Source organism: Quercus suber, unplaced genomic scaffold, assembly GCF_002906115.3.
Source record: "Quercus suber isolate HL8 unplaced genomic scaffold, Cork oak 2.0 scaffold_16, whole genome shotgun sequence".
Taxonomy (NCBI): Eukaryota; Viridiplantae; Streptophyta; class Magnoliopsida; order Fagales; family Fagaceae; genus Quercus; species Quercus suber.
In genome coordinates, this window is record NW_027069481.1 from 2,958 (window position 1) to 26,846 (window position 23,889).

At 34.6% G+C, this 23,889-nt stretch overlaps 3 protein-coding genes across 3 annotated transcripts; all 3 read right to left on the minus strand.

The window, feature by feature from the left end:
* LOC111997080 (kinesin-like protein KIN-8A) lies at positions 1-3,861 on the minus strand (the record flags this gene model as incomplete). Its single annotated transcript, XM_065782640.1, is given in 6 exon segments — positions 1-322; positions 687-1,052; positions 1,146-1,238; positions 1,333-1,383; positions 1,741-2,014; positions 2,692-3,861. Coding segments are annotated over 6 exon segments (1,924 nt in total), but the record flags the coding sequence as incomplete, so codon positions are not given.
* Positions 3,862-12,412: 8,551 nt separating this feature from the next.
* LOC111997107 (early nodulin-like protein 5) lies at positions 12,413-13,370 on the minus strand. Its single transcript, XM_065783159.1, has 2 exons — positions 13,186-13,370; positions 12,413-12,828 (listed from the first exon to the last, which is right to left on the minus strand). Exons 1-2 carry the CDS (start codon positions 13,367-13,369, stop codon positions 12,488-12,490), a joined length of 525 nt encoding a protein of 174 aa, XP_065639231.1. The 5' UTR covers position 13,370; the 3' UTR covers positions 12,413-12,487.
* Positions 13,371-15,016: 1,646 nt separating this feature from the next.
* LOC136071606 (piriformospora indica-insensitive protein 2-like) lies at positions 15,017-17,357 on the minus strand. The gene is made up of 2 exons (XM_065783155.1): positions 16,983-17,357; positions 15,017-16,259 (listed from the first exon to the last, which is right to left on the minus strand). The coding sequence occupies exons 1-2, from the start codon at positions 17,184-17,186 to the stop codon at positions 15,192-15,194; spliced, it is 1,272 nt and encodes a 423-aa protein (XP_065639227.1). The 5' UTR covers positions 17,187-17,357; the 3' UTR covers positions 15,017-15,191.
* Between the last annotated feature and the right edge of the window lie 6,532 nt (positions 17,358-23,889).

Genomic DNA, 23,889 nt, shown 5'->3' on the forward strand with positions numbered 1-23,889 from the left:
GAAGCTCTCTAGCTTCTTCCTCTGCTCCTTTTTTCTTGGATTCTGGTGTGAAACAATTCCCAGATAAGAAAGAAGGTTTAGATTTTCTTTTTGCATTTGGTTGGGCTGTAGCAGTGGGAGGAGTCAATAGAGAGGTAACTGAGGAAGGGGTTGGAGAGGCATGTGCAGCCAAGGATTGGGCTTGGAGGGTAATTAGTTTATGTTGCTGGCGGGCCAGCTGCACTCTCAATTCACGGTTCTCTTTCTGCAATTCGAGTAATAGCTTGGCTTGATCAGTTTCGGATTCAGGCACTTGGTGCAATTCTTCATTTACCTCACATGCCTGCAGTGTTAGATGACAGGGAAATTGTTGTTACATATTATTTCGAAGATAAATCAAGAATCAGCTAGCCATGAAAACTCGGCAGAACATCTATAAATGATTAGATATATTGTATAGAGTGCCAAAAGAATTTTATCTTTTAAATAAAGAAAGAAAAGAAGCATATTGCCATGCCATCAGGACTGTAACAACTAGATAAATATATATCTGATTGAATTGTAAACAGTCGAGAGATTTCTATCACAAAGAGTGTAAACGAATGAAGTATTGTATTCTTGAAACACTTCTAAATTGACAGAAAACTGTCACAAAATTGTGATATACACTATTGCAGTTGAAAGTATTAGAGGATTAGAGGATGAACCTTAGTCCGAATCTCCTTGGCTCTATCAGCCCAATGAAGTGTGTTTTGGGTTTCACCAAATGAGAGATTGCTTGGGCTAATATTGGCGATCATTACAGTGTTACAAGCTCCTCCTAGCGAGTCCTTGAGAAGTTGGGTGAGCTTTGAATTCCGGTATGGTATGTGTTTCTTTCCCTCCACAAGGGCATTGATACAGCTGCTTAGTGCAAGAAGTGAACGATTTATGTTGGCACCCTCGAGAGATCTAAGTGTTCTCTGATCTGTAGCAAGAGCTCTCTCTGACCCAGCAAGATCAATCAGTGAGAGCTTGCCTACTCGGTTCACTAAATTCATGGAAGCATCTTTAACCCGGTATTCAACCACAACCTGGATATTACATAAGATAGCAAAACAAAAGAATGAATCAACGTGATCATAAAACTTTAGAGAATCAAGAAGGCCATATATCCCGGTAACTACCTGCAGAATTGCGTGGGAACGTGAAGAAGTTTCATTGACACGAGTTGGTTCAGTGGTTCGGTTTAGGTTTCCTTGTTGAAGCAATGCCATCACCTGCAATAACCCAAATAAAAGCAATGAGTAATCTTAATCCCCATTTTATCAGCTATCCTAACTTCCAAATTATCATGAAGAGGAGGAATGTTACTTCGTCTGTAGAATAAGCTCTGTATTGTGTAAGACCTGCTGCCACGATCCCCTGCAAAAATTATTGAACGATCTCCTTTATACCAAATACCATTTTTCAAAATATCCAGAAATCAGTAATAAGATTTTCTTGATAAGTTTTGGAGATGTTTATAGTTTATTAGGGAATTAAATGTGACAATTTATATGATAACAAACATGCAGTTGTGTAACACTGGTTTTTCACATAAATGCATGCAATGGACTTTGTTGAGTGTATGTAACCAATCAAAAGGTAATTTGCAAATTATGTCAAAAGCTAGAATTTATAACACACATGAGACATGATTCTTGCAAAAACAATGTAAATTCAGTTCATTTTGTTCTAATTAGTAATAGGGAATGTAGTGGAATATTCTAGAGAGCGGACCTGTTTATCTTCTCTAAGTACCAAAGGCCTTCCAGGGGAGAGTAAGTCCCGGACAGTTTCATTATAAACCTCAAGATAAGAGAGATGAACCGCATGGTTTCCATCAGAGCTCCTTTGCCTTATCTTGGTGAAAAGGTCCTTAATTGCCAAAACCATCACTCCAGGATTCTCCACTGTACCTAGCATTGTATATGTTTTCCCAGCTCCAGTTGCACCATAGCAGAATACCGACCCATTCCTTCCTTGCAGAACAGCTTCCACTAGCTCTGCTGTCCTGAAAATAAAAATGGATACCCTTTTTATTGAGTGTCTTTCACTGATTAAAAGAATAGGCTATTGACTTCTCAATGAAATCACAAAAGGTAGGGAAACCAATAAAAGAAATTTAATTCCATGTAATATGGAAGTATAGGGCAAAATTTGCCGCAATCTTTGATTCCTTAGCATGAAATGCTCCTTCTGTTTGGTTGCTGAGAATAAAAGTGGGAATAGGGAATAACTTATATATGATTCAACACTCAACCTCAGCAAACAAAACCCTCAATTTTCCTGAAACTAATAGTACCGCTAGCTTAGTTGTGTTGAGGTTTCCAATTCTTACAAACCAATACAACAATAATGAATCACTATAAGACTCAGTTCATTTTCCTTTTCTCTCAACTTCTCAGCAAGCAAACTAATGCTTAGGAAAGGATAACAATACTAATATGAACAAACAAATGGCTTGACAAGCTATTGAAACAAACACAATTACTTTGATTACAGTTTGGAGAGCTCAAACACTTAGATTGTGTAGAAGTTTAATCCAACAATCAAAGCAAGATCTAATCTTTTATGGATATAATAACCAGCATTCTCAGCAATTATATAAAATGTTCAATGATTCATAAAATCATTGAGATTCAAACATAGAAAACCAATTAACAGATCTCAAATTTTTTGCTCACTCACGTTGTCAAATAAACATCCTGTTGAGTAGCATTGTCTGGAAACGAAGCATCAAAGGTAAAATGCCGTCCACGAAGCCTCTTTAGCTTCAGATAATCGTTCTCATGCGCGAATTCCGTCAGATAAACATCCCTTCGATTCAAAATCCTGACACAACACCGCGAACCCGCCTCCTTTTCCTTCTTAGCCAAAGGCCTAAGCCTCACAAACACGAGAATCCGACTCCTGCCCGAGCCAGGATTCTCCGAAACAGTCTCCAATCTCTCAAATTCTTGCACATTCTTGCTCACGCCCACGCCTTTAAGCTCCGGTGGCGGCCCTGATGTCCCCATTGAGAGCTTCCGCGCCACTGTGGTGGAGGCTGCAGCCTTCCTTGGGCACGAAAACCCGACAATTCGATCTGAACCAGCCGCCACATTCTCCTTGGCATCGTGGATTGGAGGCTGAGGGAGCACAAAAGTTCTTGTAACTGTTGAATTAGGCGGCATTGTGGGCATTGTGTTCTCTCTCATCACAAGGTTTGGCTTTGATTGCTTGTCTTCTTTCTTACAAGAACCACCAAGGAGATCAATACTCGGGTGGGTCCGAAACCGGTGCTCTTCTTGCCTCAAAGACTGGTTCTTGAGAGCTGCAGAAGCTTGCTTTTGCTGCTCATACAAAAGGGTCAGTGCTCTCATCTTCTCTTTGAGGCCATGATGTGGGTTTCTCAAAGGAACACTCAGATAGGTGTCTTCTTGACTTGCTCTAGTCCTTGTTCTCTGTTCTGGGCTTGGCTCATTTTGTCCATGGTTGTTGATCTGAGACCTTGTTGACACTGGCATTCTATAAAACTTTTTTTTTTCTCCTCACTATCCAAACATGCCCAGAAAATATTTTCACTGACCCAGTTGATGAAACAGCTCAAAATGCCAGAAAGTTGAAAACTTTTTCCCGGAAACTAACAAAAGAAGAAACTTTGCAGGGAAAATCAATGAGAAATATAGAGGAATGAAGATGAATGAGCAGTACTGAAATCTTTGCAATTGAAAGAGAGGAAAGAGCAAGATTCTGTGTATTTCGGGAATTAAATTTGGGGGATCTGAGCCGTTGGTTTGGATGTGGAAATGGACGGTTAGTAATGAAGCGGGGAAAATGGTTTTTGAAGAGAGTTGCTATCAGCACTCAACTTTTTTACTTCTTCCAGTTCAGCCTTTGCAGTTGGAGTTTTGACTTTTAGGTGTGTTTGAAGAGTGGAGTGGAATAAGTGAAAAGTGGAGTGCTGGTAGAGTTTTGATTTTGAAAAATATTTTGAATGGGTTTGTCTGTAACGGTCAAATCGTTGATTGTCAGACTCAAACGGTTAACTATTGAAAAATGTGGGGCCCAGTTGGGAAATATTTTTATGATTAGAAATTATTAAAGAGATATAATCTTTTTCAAAGTAAGTAAAGGAAAGTGTGTAATCTACGGTGAAGGTGCACTGTATCCAATGTCACACAATGTAATGGAGGAGTCGAATAAATGGTCAACTAAATGGATGGCCTAGATCAATGATCACTTATTTTTACATGTTAGTTAGTTACAATATGAGTTGGATTCATCACGTGGATGAATGATGACAAACTATGGTCTATAACTTTCCCTCAAAAGAAGCATCACTGTTTAAACTTTTTTTTTTGATAATCACATCACTGTTTAAACTAGTAATTCTTTTTGATTTACCCTAAACATAACTTATTTAAGGTTTTTTTTTTAACCTTTAAAGCACCAATACGGCAATACTACGAATGAAATGATTGTGTCATTTGTGAAGTATTTATCTTTCCTCCACCATTAGTACCCCCCCCAAAAAAAAAAAAACATTTTCCTCTACCATTAGATCTAATCACCACAATGTGTGACATTAGGGTGACTCTACATTTGAGTGAGGGTGATTTGCAAAAAAAAAATATACATATACACTTGAAAAAAAAAAAAATTATATACTAAACTATCTTATTGTAACTACTCTAATAAAAAAAACTTATATAAAATATGGTATAAACTCTCCACTTTTTATTTTTATTTTTTATGTAATTTCCTCTTAATTATGCATTATCAAGTTTTGTAACTTACCTAAGAACTTTGTAATTCAGTTGGGTGACACCTTTTAATACCTTCAACACCCAAGTTTAAATCTACCATCCCAACTGTGACCTTATAATTTTTTTTAAGTGGATCAAACCTGCGTCTGCGTGCGTGTGTATAGTTGGTCAAGTCGCCAACCGTAAACATAGTAGAAGACACCTTTCTTTTTAGTTCTTCTGTTTGTTGATATTTGACTACATATATATATATATATATATATTTTTTGTGATATAATTATCCTTTACCACATTGGTCATCATATGTTTGTGAGTAGTTTATATTATGCCTTGCTTAGCAAAAAGGAAAACTTTTATCTTTTGCCTTCTAAGGCAGGCCAATAGAGCAACCAAATTATGAGAATTCATGCATGCTTTTGGAGTAAAATGCGTTGTCATGATGTTGTTATCTGTGTTTTTTGTGCGGTTCTTTTACTAATTTGTTGCTATAAAGCCTATAATGTACCCTTCTCATCATTGGAGTTAATCATGGTGTACTGCAACCTATGCAAGATGCTGATGTTGTTGTGTGCTGCCTGGTGGCCACAGCTTTGACGCGTGTCGGCAGACACGAAGCCGATGGTTTTGTAATAGGCCATTTTAGGATTTAGGCATCATTACTTTGCGGTATTAAAGCCTCGCAACTATCTGCATTTCAACTTATTTGCATTGCTAAGTGCTGCGCCTGCGATGATGATCGAGTTCTATATATTGGCTCCACGTTTGGGCCGAAAGCCATTGTACATGGTTTTATAGTGCAATTCAGACTTGATTCACATCATTTGGGCATCAAATGTTTCATATAAGTATTAGATTAACAGTTTTCGAGGGAAAACAAAAGTATTTGATTAAAGAGACACAACACAAAAGCTATCTAGGGATTGTGCATTATGCCTTAAACCGCACCCAGGCTTGGATTATTTGCATTGTTTTTACTTTTCATTAATATTTAAGAGATAAAGTTTATTTTTTATATTAATTTATTTATGAAGTTTATATTAAAAAAATACTTGAAATGTTAGTTTGGGTCTTTGGATATTTTGACTCAAATGTGCAATAACTAAAATGAATGTAGGTTTAAATAATTTAACGAGGGTCCAAATTAATAAATTTATAGCCCAAAATTATTCACATTGCCATCAAATTCAAATATGTCTAGCTGTTAGTGTATAAGGTTGATCACACTTTAACATGATGTACCCCCTTCTGATTTATTTTACCCACAAAGGGTGACCTGTTTTACACTACGGTGAAGGGTTGTAACCAAAGAAGTCAATACTATTTCGTATTGATCAGTACAGTTGTATTTGCTTGTGAGAGAATAATTACATCAAGAAACACTCAAAATTTTTCTAATAGGAAGATTTTATTAGGTTTTAACCCTATTTTGTGCACTTATATAAACCATATATTAATTGCACAATTTTTAGAGGCAAGAGATAAGGTTGTAAACTGTGGGTGCAAGAGCCCATACCTAGTGTGCAATGTTTGGCTCCCCTTGCTGTACACTATTGTCGTGCTCTAGGGAATACACCTTAGCTGAATGGACTAGAGCCAAAGGGTTCATTGAGTTGTCACCTAGATTTGGTCTAGAAACCATATATGTGCTCTATCTAAAATCTATGTCAAGTGTTAAGGTACAGAAATGGGAAGGTGTTAGGTATCTAACTCTGCCCGACCCATGGGTTGGCCTTCACTCAATTCTATCAAACGGTCCTATAATAGGCTATCACACACACACACACCCACACACACACACACACACACACACACAAATCCCACCCTATCATACATCTAATGATAAGGCTTTTCTTAAGCGATGTGGGATTAGGTTTGCATGCATTTTTCGTAAAAAAAACCTTTCATTACATAACTTTCTGAAACTCTATGTGCGTGTGCGTGCTCAAGGGCACACACGCATGGTCTGTGCATGCATTTGCATACAAGGTTTTTCTCTTCCAAAACATCTTTCAAGATAAAAAGTTCCTTTAGCTAGGCCATAGACCAGTCATGGACCATTCTATTGATATTTCCATTGGGGAATGGGGGTTCGAGTTGTAAAAGGTACAAAGTGAGGTGTTTACATAAACATAAAAACCCTAAGGTATTCAAAGAGAAAAACCGTAGCCTCCAACGAACCTATGAGTTCAAAATGAGAATAAGGTGATTTTTCTACGACTATTGTGCACCAAGGTTTTTGTACCAAGCAATGTCTTCAGCATTGTATTGAAGACTTAATTTAGTCAAATGACATAAGTTAAAGACAATAAATCTAAAACTTTCGAATTAGAAATTTAAGCATTGCTTCGGAAGGAAATAATGATTACAATAATTTCCAAGAATTATGGGTCAAATATGCTTGTAATTATGTTTTTTTTTTAAAAAAAAAAATTTTAATTTTATGAATGCTTGTAATTATATGTGGTGTTTGAATAAATTTTCTTTTGGAGGGATAAAAACCCAAAGATAATTTCAAGTTTAATTTTATAAGTAAATAATCTAAAGTCCAAAAAATAAAAAAGAAACTCAATCCGACACTGATACATTAGCCCACTAAACTGAAATTTTGGGCAAGTTCAGGCTTATCGGGGTGTCGGTTGGGCAGTAATCAGCCCTATCCACAACTATAAAATATTAAAAAAATTCAAATCCCAGATGTAGAACTTATAACTTTTTCTTATTTTCTTTCTAAAGTTTCATCCGACCAAACCCTAAATCCTCGAATTTGAATTGTATTTCACTGGTATGAGTTTAAGTATTAGCATTTCCGTTTCTATGGTTTAATATATTTCTTATCTTTTTTGTTACTCACTTTGCATATTTTTATTTCTCTGCAGTGTTTTTTTTTTCCCCTTTGTTTGATTTGTCAAAACTTGGAATCCTAGAATTTGCGAGTTTGTACCTAAAGTCATTGATAAGTATTTGTTTATCTATCAAAGATACTTTGATCTTTCTTTATTTCATTGCTTGTCCTTGGGGTATCCATTAATGAACCATTTTAGAAAACTGTTTATGAAAAATTGAAAATCTGTTAAAAAATTAGTTATTTTTTCATTTTTCAAAAAAATGCCTATTTCCTAAATTAGGAATCTATTATAATTGATTAGTTTTATATCATATATCTGTAATTTTTTTTTTTTAAAATTTCAATGAAGTTCCAAATTTTAACAAACAATAAATGAATATATATATGTATATATATATATATATATGTAAGGGCGCGGTTAGGATCCTAAACTTAAAAAGTTACTGGATTATGGCCCAAAAAGCCCAACACAATGAATTTGTAGAAAGCAGGCTTAAAAACTAAGTTTTAACAAGTTGGACAACAATTATAGTGGATTCAGATGACAAGAAAAACCAAGGTAAATAGGTTTTATGCAAAATAACTCTTCCTCGGCAAAGTCTGAGGAGAGTAGTTCTTGATTATATTCTTCTTAGATTTCATTACAATTTCTGTTCTTGGTGCTACAATGTTTTTCTTTACAAATTCTCAGATGAACCCCCTCATCTCTGGAAGATCCCTTACATTATATAACCTCTTTTGGCTGATCTTGGCCCCCCATTTGTTGATTATGCAGGCCACTACTTGAGTGTTTGTCCCATCAGACGCCCTCCCAAGCCTTTTGTGAGTTGCGGCAACCAAGACATTACTGTTTAGTGGTCTTCTCCACATAAATGCGGCCAGCGTGTTTGGTGAGGTGCATTAAATGTGGTGGTAGCTACCATCTCCCCAATCACATTAGGGCTAACACCCTCTTTGAAGTTTTTCCTCTATAATGTGGCCCCCTCTGGTAGTGTGCCATTGACGTGGCCATGACTCGCCTCTTCAGCCTTGCCATCTGAGTGTATGGACTCCTTGGAATTGTATTAGCCTCCTTGGCATTGGGTATGACACGTGGCGTGATTACTTTATTAAATTTTTGTACCCCACAATATATATATATATATATATAAGCAATCCTTTAAGAGTGCATTTGGGAAATTTTTTTTTTTTGGCCTTTTGTCTCAATATATTTTTACAAATAACCTAACTATTTATTGTTTTTTAAATAATCTAATATTTATCCTTTTGCCACACATTTAATATAGAAGTTATTAAAAACTATATCTATTCTAAATAGTATGTAAATAAACTATAAAAAAATACTATTCCCGAACACACTCTAAGAAGAGTTAAACAATAAGGTAATACCTCAATCCTAAAATTTTAAACTTTTTACTGTAGTTCTCAAAGGGAGAGGGTTAGGTCCCCTTTTTCTTGTGCACTAGACTAGATGGGATTTTGCCACATGGCAGTTTCCTATCGGTTCCAATGCACAAGACAATGGACCCAAGTTGAGCCTATTCTCAAATTAGCAAATACCAAAATGTCTTGTCAAACATTTGAAACGTATCAAGTGGCTATTTTACTTTTTGATGTCTTTAGGGCAGCTATCAACCCCTTTTTTTATATGACTTATTCTAACAAAAGAAAGATTATTTTTAGGTTTTAACTAGGGATGGTAATTTTTACCCGATCCGCAGATACCCGGCCCGGCCCGACCCTAATGGGCCGGTTTTTACCCGGTCCGATTAAGAATAGGGTCGGGTATGGGTTTTAAAAAAAAAACCCGAAGCGGGTCTGGGTCGGGTCCGGATTTTATCAAAAAAACTCGAGACCTGACCCGAGACCCGGCCCGTTTAAAAACCCGGTTCCCTAAATTACAAAAATACCCTCTCTCTCTATATATATAAACCTATCTAACCCTAATCTGTAATCCCTCATTTCATTTTCTTCAGCCTCCCTCCCTCTCCCTCGCCTCCCTCCCTCATCATTTCAGCCTCCCTCTCCCTCGCATCCCTCCGCGTTTCTCTCTCTTTCTCTCTCTAACCCTCTTTTGTGCTCCTCTGTCTCTCACTTACTCTCTCCAAGGCTATACTCTTCTCTTTATCCTTTGATTTCCAAAATTTTTGAATCAATTTCCATTTCCAATATTTGAACTGTTAAAATCGTGTCAATTTCTTCACAGATCAGAAATCCTCAGTGATCTAATCGTCGCGAAAAGCTTCAATGAGCGAGAAAAATGGGTCAGATCCAGTACTCTGACAAGTACTTCGATGACACTTACGAGTATTGGTATTTTGCAATCTTCATGAGGTCAGGCGAAGATTGCTGAAGCTATTGTCTGAGTTCTTCATTTTTTTTTTTTTGGGTTCATTTCCTCTTAATAGTTTTTGTTTTTGGGTATTTGATGTTTGAGAATTCATGTAAGGATCGATCCATAAATGGAGTTTTGTTTCCTCTATTTTTTATGTTTATTTATTATTTATTGTCTAAAAATATCATTTCAGTAAGAGTGTAAGACTGATGCTTCAATGTCTATTGATTTGTATTTGTGTTGCTGTTGATGTTTGTGTTTGTGCTTGTATTTTTTTATTTATTATTTAAATTAATAAGATTAGTTGAATTGGGCCACGGATTAGACGGTGCAGGCTTAACGTAGGCAAAGATAAATTTGGGCTTAAAATTTTTTTTTTTTGGTTGGGCCACGAATTGGGCCCAATCCCTAAACGGGGCCTGCGGGGCCCGTGGAGCCTGGCTGGGGCGGGTCCGGGTCCCGGAAAAAAACCCGGTACCCTAAACGGGCCGGGTCCGGGCCACGGATCTTGCCCTGCGGGTCGGGTCCGGGTATGGAAAAACCCGGCCCGAACCCGACCCGTTGCCATTCCTAGTTTTAACTCTATGTGCACCTATATAAACCACATATTGCACAACTTTGAGAGGCAAGAAATAAGGTTGTAAACGCAGAAACCTTAAGATATTTAGAGAGAGCATGATTTGCAAACTTAGATTGTTCAATAAACTGTAAAAGGGAGAGGTTTAAGGTTTATAAGGTCAGACTGAGGTCAAACCGAGGTTGAACTGTGATAAAATTATAATTAATTTAGTAATTATTTAAAATATAAATAAATATATTAAATTAGTACAAATAGAAAAATTAACTAAAATAGTCCAATTAAATATAGAGATCTATCTTTTAAATATATATATTTTTCATATCATATCTTTCACAAGGAAAATAAGAAATATCAATTCCTAAGCAAAGATAGATATAATATTTCTTTGAAGATCTTTATAATATACATCATAAATTAAATTATTTGATAAAAGCCCATATAATTTATTATGTATCATCACAAATACAAATTGCAAATTCATATCTAAGCCAACCAATAACATATTTATATAATATAAGACTAGTTAACTTTATATATAAAAAAAAAAATCAATGAAATATTTCATATTCAACCTCTTCTATTTATATCAGTTCGAATTCTCTATTTTAGTTCAAACTTTCAGACTCGACCTTGTTTAGCAACATCAAAGAATTTCTATCTAAGTGATGATGTTAACGTGGCTCTCTGTTTTTTTTTTTTCTTGAATTTTTTTTTTAAATTTCAAAATATATAATTACTGACCGATATCTGTTTTCCAGCCAAAAGAAGGAGCTGTGCAAACTGTAAAACTAGCCACAGTTCTCAGAACCATATGGTCTAATCTCAGTTTGAGTGGTTCCATGCTTTTTTCTCATAGAGAGGTTTCTAGAGTTAAAAGAACCGCAATTGTGAAAGGTTCATGGTAAACCAAGTTGAACCATATGGTCAAGTTCAGGTCTGAGAACTTTGAGAAAGAGAACCTTAGTCTCCAGCTATTGAACCTATAAGTTCAGAAAGTGAATAAGGAGATTTTGCTATGATTATTGTGCACCAAGGATTTTCCGATTTTGTACCAAGCATCATCTTCAGCATTAATGTATTGAAGACTTATGATGTATTCCAAGTGAAGCTGCTACAAAATTAATCTATTACAATCAAGTTGTTGAAGTCAAACACAAATGGGATATTTGTACATTGAAGAGATTCATGAAGTAGAAGAGTCTAATTGGGTTGGAGCTGGGTTCAAATAGCGCTCATATATAATTTCTATTGTAGGTTGTAAGTTTGAGATCAAGTCAGTTTTTTTTCGTTGCAATAGATTACAAAAATCATTAGTATCAAGTTATTGCAATGATTTCTTTATTTTAAGTTATTGCAACAAATTTTCTTAATGTATTAAAGTATTAAGACTACCTTTCACACTCAATGCAATGTGGTGTAATTTGAAATTTCTACAAACCGACATAGTTGGCTTGGCGTAAAAATCTAGTCCTATAATTGACCCATCGAGCTGATAAACACCCCTGTATATTATTTAAATAAATGGTAAATTTATTATAAATTTTACAATAAAAGTATTAAAAACTGATGTGGTAATAAATGTGATTGATACTAAATCAACAACATAATAAATAAATATTTGAATTATTCCACGTCAATTTATAAAGTTTATGTAGTGTTTATAGCTTTCTACTTTAACCATATTTTCCCCCTCAAAAAAAAAAAAAAAAAAAAAAAAAAGATTCGACGCTAAAGTAAAAAACTCAAGGAGCTTACAAAAAACTTACATTAAAAAAAAAAAAAAAAATCATCACCAGAATAATATAATTATGGATAATATGCCAAATAAAATCCTCTTCCGAAAATAATCACACCTTCAGAATAAAAGCAATCACATAATGGAAAACAAATTCAGTCTCATCTAACGTTCCTTCTCTAATCACTAAATCAAAACAATGAAAAAAAGAAGAAAGGAATACTAAGAAATAGCATTGTATTCAAATGAAAAGGAGCCCAAAGAATGACACCATAAACAGCACACTGATTGGAGAAGAAATGGCAGCCATCTCCACTGCACCACTCTTATGTGATGATACTGTTGTGGTGTTCTCTTTGGAGGACAGAGGCGGGGCGGTTTCTGGCTCCAAAACTTTGATGATCATCTTCTGTCCCCTCTCGCAGTGTCCAGCAACCCCACTGATGAAATAGAACAAGCCAGGTTTATCCAATTTGTAGACAGTGGCACCGTTATTGGAGAAGAATACAGGACGAGCCGAGTGACATTTATCGTACTCTTCCGCAGTCACCACCAAAACTGAGTCTTTCTTGTACTTGAAATCTGAATTCATATTACAAAGTCTCAAAATGGCATAATTATAATAATTTTTCTTTGTTTCTTTGTCAAGTGATAATGGTTAAAAATTTTGGTGGGTTACAATTAAGAGTACAGGTTTGAACCTATATGATGGTTGTGTACTTGTACTATGCTATGTGAAGTCCTTTAAGATTAAACATAAATCATTGAGAAGGAGTTTTTTGGACATTAACAAGTCATGCATTATTAGGTTATACCAATGATTCAGTTTGCGTTCCTACTTGTTTTAGACACATATTATTGCATGAAGAAGGAAAAATGTTACAAATGCCACACAAAACAAGATTCATAGAGAAAAGTTGTTTGAAATGTGATACTTACGAACAGTGTCATCGACCTTGAACCTGTTTTGAGAAGCCCACTGATTGTACATCTCGTGGTTCCTAGACTTGGGAAGAACCCAGCCACCATCGCCGCCAACTTCGAATTCAGTGGATGTTACAAAGAAGAAATGGTTGAAAGAGGAACAAAGAATCATGAGAAGAAATGCTTTGCAGGAGAGCATGAAGAGAGAAGCCATTTTTGGGAGCTCTAGCTAGCTAGGGGAGGAAAATTGATCGTGCAAGTTTTTAACGACTTTGGATAATACTGATCAGTTGGACTTAAAAAGAGTGTTAAATTTGAAGTTTGTTACTGAAGCAGAGAGAGAGGATTATGAGGAGTGAGAAGTGGAGGTGGCGGTGAGATTGTTGGAGCATGGAGATAAGATTGGCGTGAAGCAAGGGCAGGGCTATCTTTGACTTGGTACACCATTAACAACTGCTTTAGTTTTCAGAGAGCTGATTCTGTTGAGTAAAATCAGCAACATGTAGACTGTAGAGTCTTCAGTCAGGGCAGTGTTATCGGAATTTGGAAGTCAACTAATGTCGTTAAGGTTCATGGTAAAGAGAGTGTTACATTTTCACTATAATTTCATAATAAATTATAAGTTATAATTTGTTATTGGTTCTAATTTAAATTTACAATTTAAATTATTTTTTTATCCACCTATAATAATCAATAACAATCTATTACTTAAGATTTATTATAAAAGTATTGTGAAAATATTATGGACATATCATTGATGAAAAGTTGAATCTTATTGTCATTGTCATCACCATTTTCATCTTAATAGTGTTTTTTTTTTTTTTCAATATTAAATAAGGTTTAAGAATAGATTCAAGGGGGCGAAAGAGGCCAGGGGAATCAGCCCATCTTCATCCTCAAAAAAGGCCTAAAGTGAAATGAATGAAATGGGTTGGAGTCTCTAAGTTGAACAAAGAAGCCCAACGGGCCATGTTGTGGGTCAGGCCATCATAGGACTTGGGGCAAAAAAGAAAAGGAACACTCAAGAAGTGAGAAAATAGATTACAGATATCCAACATAAATTGTTTAATATCCTAGAGAAGTACTCTAGTCTTGGGATGTTGATGGAATCAACTGTTTGAGATCCCATTTGTTTATAGAAGTGTTTAGTTGTTTGCAACCTTTCAAAAAGAGACAATCCTAAGAAGAGTTGTGTCTCTCTCAAGATTTACAACCTTACCCAAACAATGCAACCATATTATGAAACAAATCACTTTTTTTTCATAGGCAGAATAATATATACAAGAGTTTACCATGTTATGATGATATGATGTGATCATCCCTAATTATTTACAAATAGGGAGTGAAATTGCTAAAATATATGGCAATTTTTTATTAAAGAATTTTAAGCTCCTTTAAATTTTGGTTTTCCCTTTCCACGCAATGTCAGATATACACTTTTTATAAAAGGTTTTACAAGTTATATATTACTTTTTTATTTACCAATTATTACTCATCACATCCGCAATTTGTAATAAAATTTATAAAAAATTTATAACTCTAATATTTTCCCAATTTTAATATATCTGGGTGTCCTACTTTGAGCAATGGATATTATGACTTAACTCTTGAACAATAATAAAAACTTTTAACAAAAGAGATTGTATAGGATATATAGTCATGTATCATATGGAAACGGCTTAGCCCATATGATATATAGTCATGTATTTTTTATTTTTTTGATCTAGATTAATTAATTACTACGAGATTCATATATAATTGTAGTTGTTGCATGGTCTTTGGGGCTACATTTGTCAATTTAAAACCTATTCTGTTATTCAAAAGTCAAGAAGACACACTACAATTAGGCCTAGCTACATCAAAGAAAGTACAAATATGATTTCATGCACAATAAAAGCTAGCTAACCAAACCCATTACTCCCACAGCTTGAGCCTCCCAAAGAAGCTGCAAAATGGGAATTTTGATTCCAGTTCCCCTCCATTACTCGTCTTGGAAATAATTTGAAACTCTCTCAGGGATTTTAGTCTCTTTCTTGCTTACATGGTTTTACCCCATGAGGAACATTGCTTGTTGACAACATTAATTCAGCCTGGTAACATATATTCGGATTGTTCCAAGCTCCAAAACGCTTTCCCATTTTCCTATAAAACCCTTCCGAGAATTCAAGTTTCCCTGCCAAATCGTTTCCATAAAGGTAAAGAGCACTAATACAAGGCAGAGATGCCAGCCTTGGAGAAAGACTTCCCGAGAGATTGTTGTTGTTAAGCCCCAAAAATCTCAGCCTTTTCAATTCTGTCATGGACTCTGGAATATTCCCTGTCAAACCCATGTTAGAAAGATCTAAAAATTCCAAGTTTTGTAGATTTTGCCACTGGATTCCATTGAGATTACCCCCTAGTAAGGGGTTGTTGGACATCACCATCTCTTTTAAGGAAACCATTCCTTGTAGTGACTGAACTAACCCACCAGAAAAGTTGTTTCTCCCAAGGTCCATTAGTGTGAGATTCTTTAGGCTTCCAATTGTACTTGGCAGCTCTTTCTCCAACATATTGTTGCTTAAGTCTAGCTTTAGGAGTGAAGTCAAATTTCCCAAAGTCCAAGGCAATGATCCGGATAGCTTATTCATGCTTAAGTCAAGTATTAAGAGCTCCTTCAAGCCTCCAAAACTTGCTGGAATCTGACCAAATAACTTGTTTCCACCAAGAACTAGTCTTCTCAAATTCACTAAACTGCCCATTTCCTGTGGTAATTCACCTGTCAATCCATTTTCTAGTAGCACTAGAGATTCGAGGCTTTTAAGGTAACCAAAACTGGTTGGAATTGTTCCAATGAGACCAGGGTTTGATCGAAACTCTAAGGATTCTAAGCTTTCTGTGAACTTTTCCCAGTTTGAAGTGGGGATTCTTACTGGTTTTTGGTGTGGTGAAAAGAAGCAATTGAAGAATGAGAGTTTTCTGAGGTGCTTGAGCATGAATAAGTGATGAGTGAATTCTGCACTTCTAGTACACCGGAGAGAGTTGTCATAAACTGGTCCAATGTTCAGTGCACTGACATACCAAAATCCATTATAAAGATCACAAGACACTCCCTGCAAAAGGTTATCCAAACCAAAATTTCAGAGAAGGAATATATAATAACAGTTCAAACGACAACATTCCTTGATAGGTGACCAATCAAATACATCAATTACACCAACATTATTTGATACATACCGAAAATAATATCATAGAATATTTGGAGAAAAGGTAGTAATCATTTGTGTAATGACAAAAGGTGAACAATGGATTTTTCTAAATATAGTAAAAATCCAGCCGATTGAAGTGATAAAAATCAGGAAAGAAGTAAAAAATAGTATATTTTCCATAGGTAGATTTTGTAATTTTCAAAGGCACCGTACTCATCCTATTTCATAGTTGAATGATCCTTTTTGTCCAAAAATTATAAATAGATAAATAAATAAGAGAAAGAAAACTAAAAGAAAGCATAATCCAAGAATTTGTTTTGCTAAGGCTTCATACATATCAGAATAATTTTCTACTAGACACAGCTCATCTGAGCTTAAATTGTAATGAAATGAACTGGATGAGGTCCCTTCTTAGCAATAGCATGTAACTTTCATTTTCTAAAATTGTGCCAAGATTATGGTTGTGAATGTCCTTCATTTTGTTGCCAGCATGAAAATGTAAAACTTGAAATTAGTTGTAGAATGATTTTAACATCATTATGTTTGAATAATATCTATCATGACTGTTCCAATATTGGGGAGAGAGAGAGAGAGAGAGAGTTAATATGTTTGGGATTAATTTTGCACCTGTATTGGCGTCCACCCACAAGGGTCTGGATAGAGATCTGAGCCATTCCAAGACTTCCCTACAAACCCTTGAATAGCAGCATAGAGGGCTTCTTGCTCATTTTTCTCCATTGGACCTATTGAAGTGTCTTCCTGGCCTTTACAGAAAACAAAAAAGCCAACTAGAAGAACCATAAATGTCAAAATGGAATTATTCATGGCCATTCCAAGATAGATGTATAAGAAGTGGAAAAGAAAAATGACTAAATTATAAGCTGGTCAAGAAGTCTTCTTAGGTGTAACACCATAAAAAGAAAGAACTCGGGGCAGTGTTAGAATCAGGCTAAGTAAGGAAAAGAAGGACCGAGACACTGAAAGAAAACATCAAGGGCTTGAAGGGAAACCTTTCTCCAATGCTAATTACTTGTACTATACTCAACAAACTCTAAAGAGAAAGCTAAAAGTAGTTAGTAGAGCACAAGGTAAGAAGCCATAAAATTAACAAAGTGTAAGAAACTCTTCTTGAGGCTAGCTGGAGAAAAAGAAATACTCCATATTAAGAGCAGTTACAATATTAAACTCAGACTGTAGGATGAAAGAGGCTGAAGTTGGGAAAGCTCTTAAATGAGATTCCTTAAAACCATAGCCATCTACACTCTATAGTGTGGAGTGGTCTCTTGTGAGCTTGCATGTTCATTTGTTTTTTTTTTTTTTTTTTTTGGTGAAGGATTATCTAAAGGGTATAATCGTGGCTAAAAGGATTAAATAAAGAATTACAAATCATATCTATAATTAAATGAGTAAAATTTAGTTACAGTTTCATAAGTGTGGTAACTTAACTTTCAATTAAATTTAAGAAAAATAATCTAACTTTTGCTCTAATTACAAATGAGTTTTTTTTTTTAATCAAGATTAACTAAAGTTTTTAGGAAACTCTACCGTATAGATTAACTCTTTTAATATAGATCTTATACTTTAAAATAAATGGTTCTGATTAGAAATCTTGATCCCCCCTTTTTTTTTTAACACTAAAGTGGTCTCATTAATAATCCTATGATATAAAGTGTCTCAATTTTGTAATGAAGGAACTTTAGGGAACATCATTAAATAAATTACAAACACATGAACTTATTAGTATTTCTTTTTTAGAAATGGCAATAATTAAGTGGATTAAGGATAAATAAGCTGAGTTTTTACCTCCATTTTTTAAATATATAATATAACAGTTGATGAAATTTAGACCTTAGTTATCAAGGATATTAGAATGTATTAACATTGAGTGGTTTTATTTTACCTTTTTGAAACTACGAAATGGTGACTTTACAAATAGTGAAAGTTAACGGATATTCTAAGCGCATTAGTTTAAGAAATAATTATAAAATCTTTTATGAAAAAAGAAAAGCCTTTTTTTCTTTTTATAACATTTTATCTTTATCATAAAAATAATGTTAAAACTTTCTTAAAATAATTCAATAACAAATGGCAAATGCTCTGGCTTAAAGACATCCGTTAGCCGAACCCTAAACTTAAATTGAACTGAGTTATTCGCAATGGCTAATTATTAATAGTAAACCATCAATGTGATCTACGTGTATACTATTGCGCTAAAGAAACTGTGAAAACGGCCAATAAAGCAGACTGTGGTGGATGAATATATTAGATTGTTAGGTTAACAGATTTCTGTAAAGCAATAAACTAGCTAGTAAGACATTGTTATCCCTAATTAATGTCGGCCGACGAAAAAGGCATGGTGGTTGGGAGTTATTAAGGTTTTTGAGATTTGGAGTGAGAGGATTATTGGAACTAGCTAGCTAGGGTTTGTAGGGGACCATTTTTAAGGCAAGCCTAAGCATGCACGTTGAAGTGTAGAGCGTGCACAGACAAATTAAAACCTAGACTTACTGTAATTTCTGTTGTTTTTGCTTTTGCAATCACAGATATAGCTTTTAAAGAGCTGCATGGTGGACAATTCAATTATTTCCTATAATATATAGCTTCTAAAAAAAACACATTATTTCCTATAACATCATTCCTCATTCGTCAGTACTAACTTTATTCAGCGGCTAGTTTTAGGTGATTTGGGTTCTTAATTTCTTCTCTCTCCATCTTTTTTGGGCATGGATATAACTATATATATAAGTCAGTAGAGTATTGCTGTATATTAGGGATTCAATAATGATGGGCTTTTCATTAATAATCTTACGTGCAATTGGTGCAATCTGTCTTTAGATAGCTACAATAGAGATGGGTGTAGTCCTATTGAAACATTAAAGCAAAAACTTACAGTTGAACGGATAACCGGCCTAGCTATGCTCAATGTTAACACAAAGCTACAATCAAAGGACCTCTACTAAATTTTAAGAGAAAATAATAGGATAGAAATTTTTACCTAACTATTTGAATTTGAAAGAAAGTTGTTCCAAGTTTGAACCTCCTAAATGACAAGCTAAATAAGAGCGTATATATATGTGTGTGTATTTTTAATTATGTGACCTACTTAATAATTGTTTAACTTTTTGAAATATTTAATAAATCATATAATTCAGCTAATGTAAAAGGTTTCACGAATCATGATTGTAAAGACACAAAAATCTGGCGGCCCAAACTCATTTAGAACAGTGAAATTTGTGCTATCTAGCTAGGCCCAAACCAATAGATATTTGTAAAGAGAGTGGGGTAAAACAAGTTGGGCTTAGCTCGAGGATTCAGACAGAGAAGGAATGAATGAAAGCCAAAGATTAAGTATATAAATGGTTCTTTACAATCTGGCCTGAGGACGATGTTCTTGCATAAGGATGTACACTCTTCTCTCTCTCTCTCTCTCTCTCTCTCTCTCTCTCTCTTATTCTAATTTCTTTCTCTTGATTTTCTAGAAAAAGTCATTTCATTTGGAAGTCCTCTTTCTTTATATACTCATTAGCTTATTGCATCCTAACCCTCTATCTTCAATCCCCCAGACTCTCCTTAGGACACTTGTCCCTTTAAACTTCTATTGAAGGTGGTAGAAGGAGAATAGCTTTTAAAGAGCTGCATGGTGGACAATTCAATTATTTCCTATAATATATAGCTTCTAAAAAAAACACATTATTTCCTATAACATCATTCCTCATTCGTCAGTACTAACTTTATTCAGCGGCTAGTTTTAGGTGATTTGGGTTCTTAATTTCTTCTCTCTCCATCTTTTTTGGGCATGGATATAACTATATATATAAGTCAGTAGAGTATTGCTGTATATTAGGGATTCAATAATGATGGGCTTTGCAATTGGTGCAATCTGTCTTTAGATAGCTACAATAGAGATGGGTGTAGTCCTATTGAAACATTAAAGCAAAAACTTACAGTTGAACGGATAACCGGCCTAGCTATGCTCAATGTTAACACAAAGCTACAATCAAAGGACCTCTACTAAATTTTAAGAGAAAATAATAGGATAGAAATTTTTACCTAACTATTTGAATTTGAAAGAAAGTTGTTCCAAGTTTGAACCTCCTAAATGACAAGCTAAATAAGAGCGTATATATATGTGTGTGTATTTTTAATTATGTGACCTACTTAATAATTGTTTAACTTTTTGAAATATTTAATAAATCATATAATTCAGCTAATGTAAAAGGTTTCACGAATCATGATTGTAAAGACACAAAAATCTGGCGGCCCAAACTCATTTAGAACAGTGAAATTTGTGCTATCTAGCTAGGCCCAAACCAATAGATATTTGTAAAGAGAGTGGGGTAAAACAAGTTGGGCTTAGCTCGAGGATTCAGACAGAGAAGGAATGAATGAAAGCCAAAGATTAAGTATATAAATGGTTCTTTACAATCTGGCCTGAGGACGATGTTCTTGCATAAGGATGTACACTCTTCTCTCTCTCTCTCTCTCTCTCTCTCTCTCTCTCTCTTATTCTAATTTCTTTCTCTTGATTTTCTAGAAAAAGTCATTTCATTTGGAAGTCCTCTTTCTTTATATACTCATTAGCTTATTGCATCCTAACCCTCTATCTTCAATCCCCCAGACTCTCCTTAGGACACTTGTCCCTTTAAACTTCTATTGAAGGTGGTAGAAGGAGATGCTTAGTTGTGAATTCTACTGTTCAGGTCACTTTCTCATCAATGCAGCTGATAAACTATTGCCAGTCATTTAAAGCGGAGGCAGTAGGTGAGCTTTCATTGGAAACTTCCTTCACTCTCACTGAACACCATACTCTCCTTTCGGCCTTCTAGGAAGTATTTTGTCCCCTTTCCTCCTATTCTCGGGCGAATCCCCTCTTCGGGCTTAGAATACTTTTATAATGATAGTCATAGCTTATTATATCCTTCCTCGGTCCTCGCGTCCCTAGAATGATATTGGAGGACATTTCTCACTTGCATATATAAAACTTTGTTCAAAGTTATGTAGCTAGATAGTAAAACATCTTGTCTTGAATCAATTGAAAGGAGTAATCATGTTCGTATAAATTTATCCCATTTGAACTAATAGAGCCGTCCACATATTAATGATAATTAAGTAATCTCTTGTGATATTTTCAAAAAGAGTAATGATAGTTACACACTCTTTATTACATATTATACACACATTACACATGATTAATATCGTGTTTTAAAAATAGGATTTCAAAAACCAGTATCTACGGATGTAATAGGAACTAGGAAGAATGGTAATAAGATTTTTAGGATTCAAGAAAGTAAATTTCTTTACACACGTTAATCAATGAAATGTAAACTGAACTCAGTTGAGGTTAAGGACACGCAAAATACCATAAAATGTTCTCTTTAGTGTAGGCTTTGCTATCCATGCCTTAATACATATTGTTGTCTTTCCTTTTGTTCCGATCAAAAAAATTTAAATAAATAAATAAATATATATATATAAATAAAAATATATATATATAAATATATATATATATAAACACTAGAACCAAACTTAATATAACTTAATTGGCAAGATTTAGGTACACTATTTAGATGCTGTTTCTTAAGTTCTTTCTTTAAAATTCTGCCATGTAAATTTTTTCTCATTGATAAAAGTGTATTTTTTAATTAAGTAGCCACATGACTGAATTTTAAGAAGGGAACCTAAGGAACTGCACCTAAAGTACAATACTTAACTTTTGTCCTAACTCAATATACACTCAAATTAAATGATAACCGAACTTCAACCTTAAAATTCCATGCAATGGATGATCGAAATCCTAAACAGATTTATTGTTTCAAACCTCTTCCAACTACTTCAGTAACTTCAGCAGACAAACAAGGTTAATTACTGAAACATTATTAATTCCAGAGAAGCAAACTTAACGAGCACATGAAGTTACAAGAGGAGCACAATGTGTATTGAGTGTTGTGCCACGATGGGTAAAGAGAACAATTAACTAGTATTGGACCACCCTAAAATGAAGTCTATATATATACATAGAGAGCGTCCCACTAGCTAGTAAATAGTCCCTGCAGGCCTACTTACTTGGAAGGTCATTTTCTACTTTCTTCGGCATCCTTTGCCCGAGAATCTGCAATCTCTCTCTCTGTCTGTGGGGACTTATGGTTACGGCTCAACAACATTTGGTTTAGTTTACGTGGAAGAAAACATGTGGCTTGAGATAAGTGATTGGGTGTTAATTAATGGCAAGCCCAACTTAAATGACTATTTGGTTTGGATGATCACTCCTTAGCCCAGTTATTAGATGGAGTAAACTCGGCCATGCCATGAGTGATTCAATATCGATGGCAAGCCCAGCCCGATTGTACGCTTGGTTTGGATGACTTTTTTGCTTTCCCTCCTTTTGATGAGTGAAAACTGTGAAACCATTAACTTTTATTTCACGAGGAGTGATTTCAAAGCAGTACAAGGTATAGCTCTGCCTTAGAGAAACGGACTAGAGCTTTCCCCTCGTGATTATGTTCTTATTAAGAAGAGCACCAAGAACACAGTCCCGTAATAGCTAGGCTAATAGCATGCATGCCAACCCCTAGCCCATCACCACATCCTTGTACTTAGTATCAACAGACCGATCCCAAATCTGGAAAAGCTTTTCTTTTTGATACTGATAATTTGATAATTATCAATATAGGGAGTAACAGATTTCAACCTCTTGGTTCTCCTAAATCCTAAAAAAAGAAGAGTAGTCTATACCACTAAGTTACAAGAAACTTTTTTCTTTTGCTAACCTTACAAGACACTTGAATATGTGTGTATTGTAATATAACATATATGACAAGCTTAGGTGGTATTTAATGGACGCATCAGTATTGAGTATGAACAAAATGATTTTTTTTCCCAATGCTTTATAATGTTTGGGCCTTTAGGGTATAAATCCCAAATTTTAAACTTAAGGGGTTAAATTAAAATGAACATAAACTTTGACTGTGTCACTTACAATTTTTTAGTTTAAAAAAAAAAAAAAAAAAAAAAAAAAAAAAAAAAAAAAAAAACAAACAAACAAACTTAATGACACAAATGAGTAAATCAAGATAGGATTCATCACATGCCACCTAAACGACCAAAACCATAAACAACGTGTAGTCAAATAATTGAAAATGAATATGCATTTTAGTTTATTTGTTTACATACAACTTTTTATAACTTTTTTTTCTTGGTACAATTGTTATTTTACTATATTAGTAAAATAAGCAAATAAGTTTTCAAAAAAAAGTTAATCTAAACCACATATATAAACTACTAAAAAAGATGCTAAAGAACAAATTACACCCTCTAATTATGTCCAATTTCAATCCAGTCTTGTAATTCTTGATTTATTCATTTCAATCTTTTAACTTTAATTTTTATTCAATGTAATCCTTCAATCCATCTTATTAAGTAAGTTGCTATTGGTTTCTAAAAAAAAAAAGTAAGTTGTCATTGAAAATGCTCCTAAAATGACGTTGTTTTGAAATTTGAAAAACTAGCAAAGAAATGTTGTTTTCAAGAATTTAAC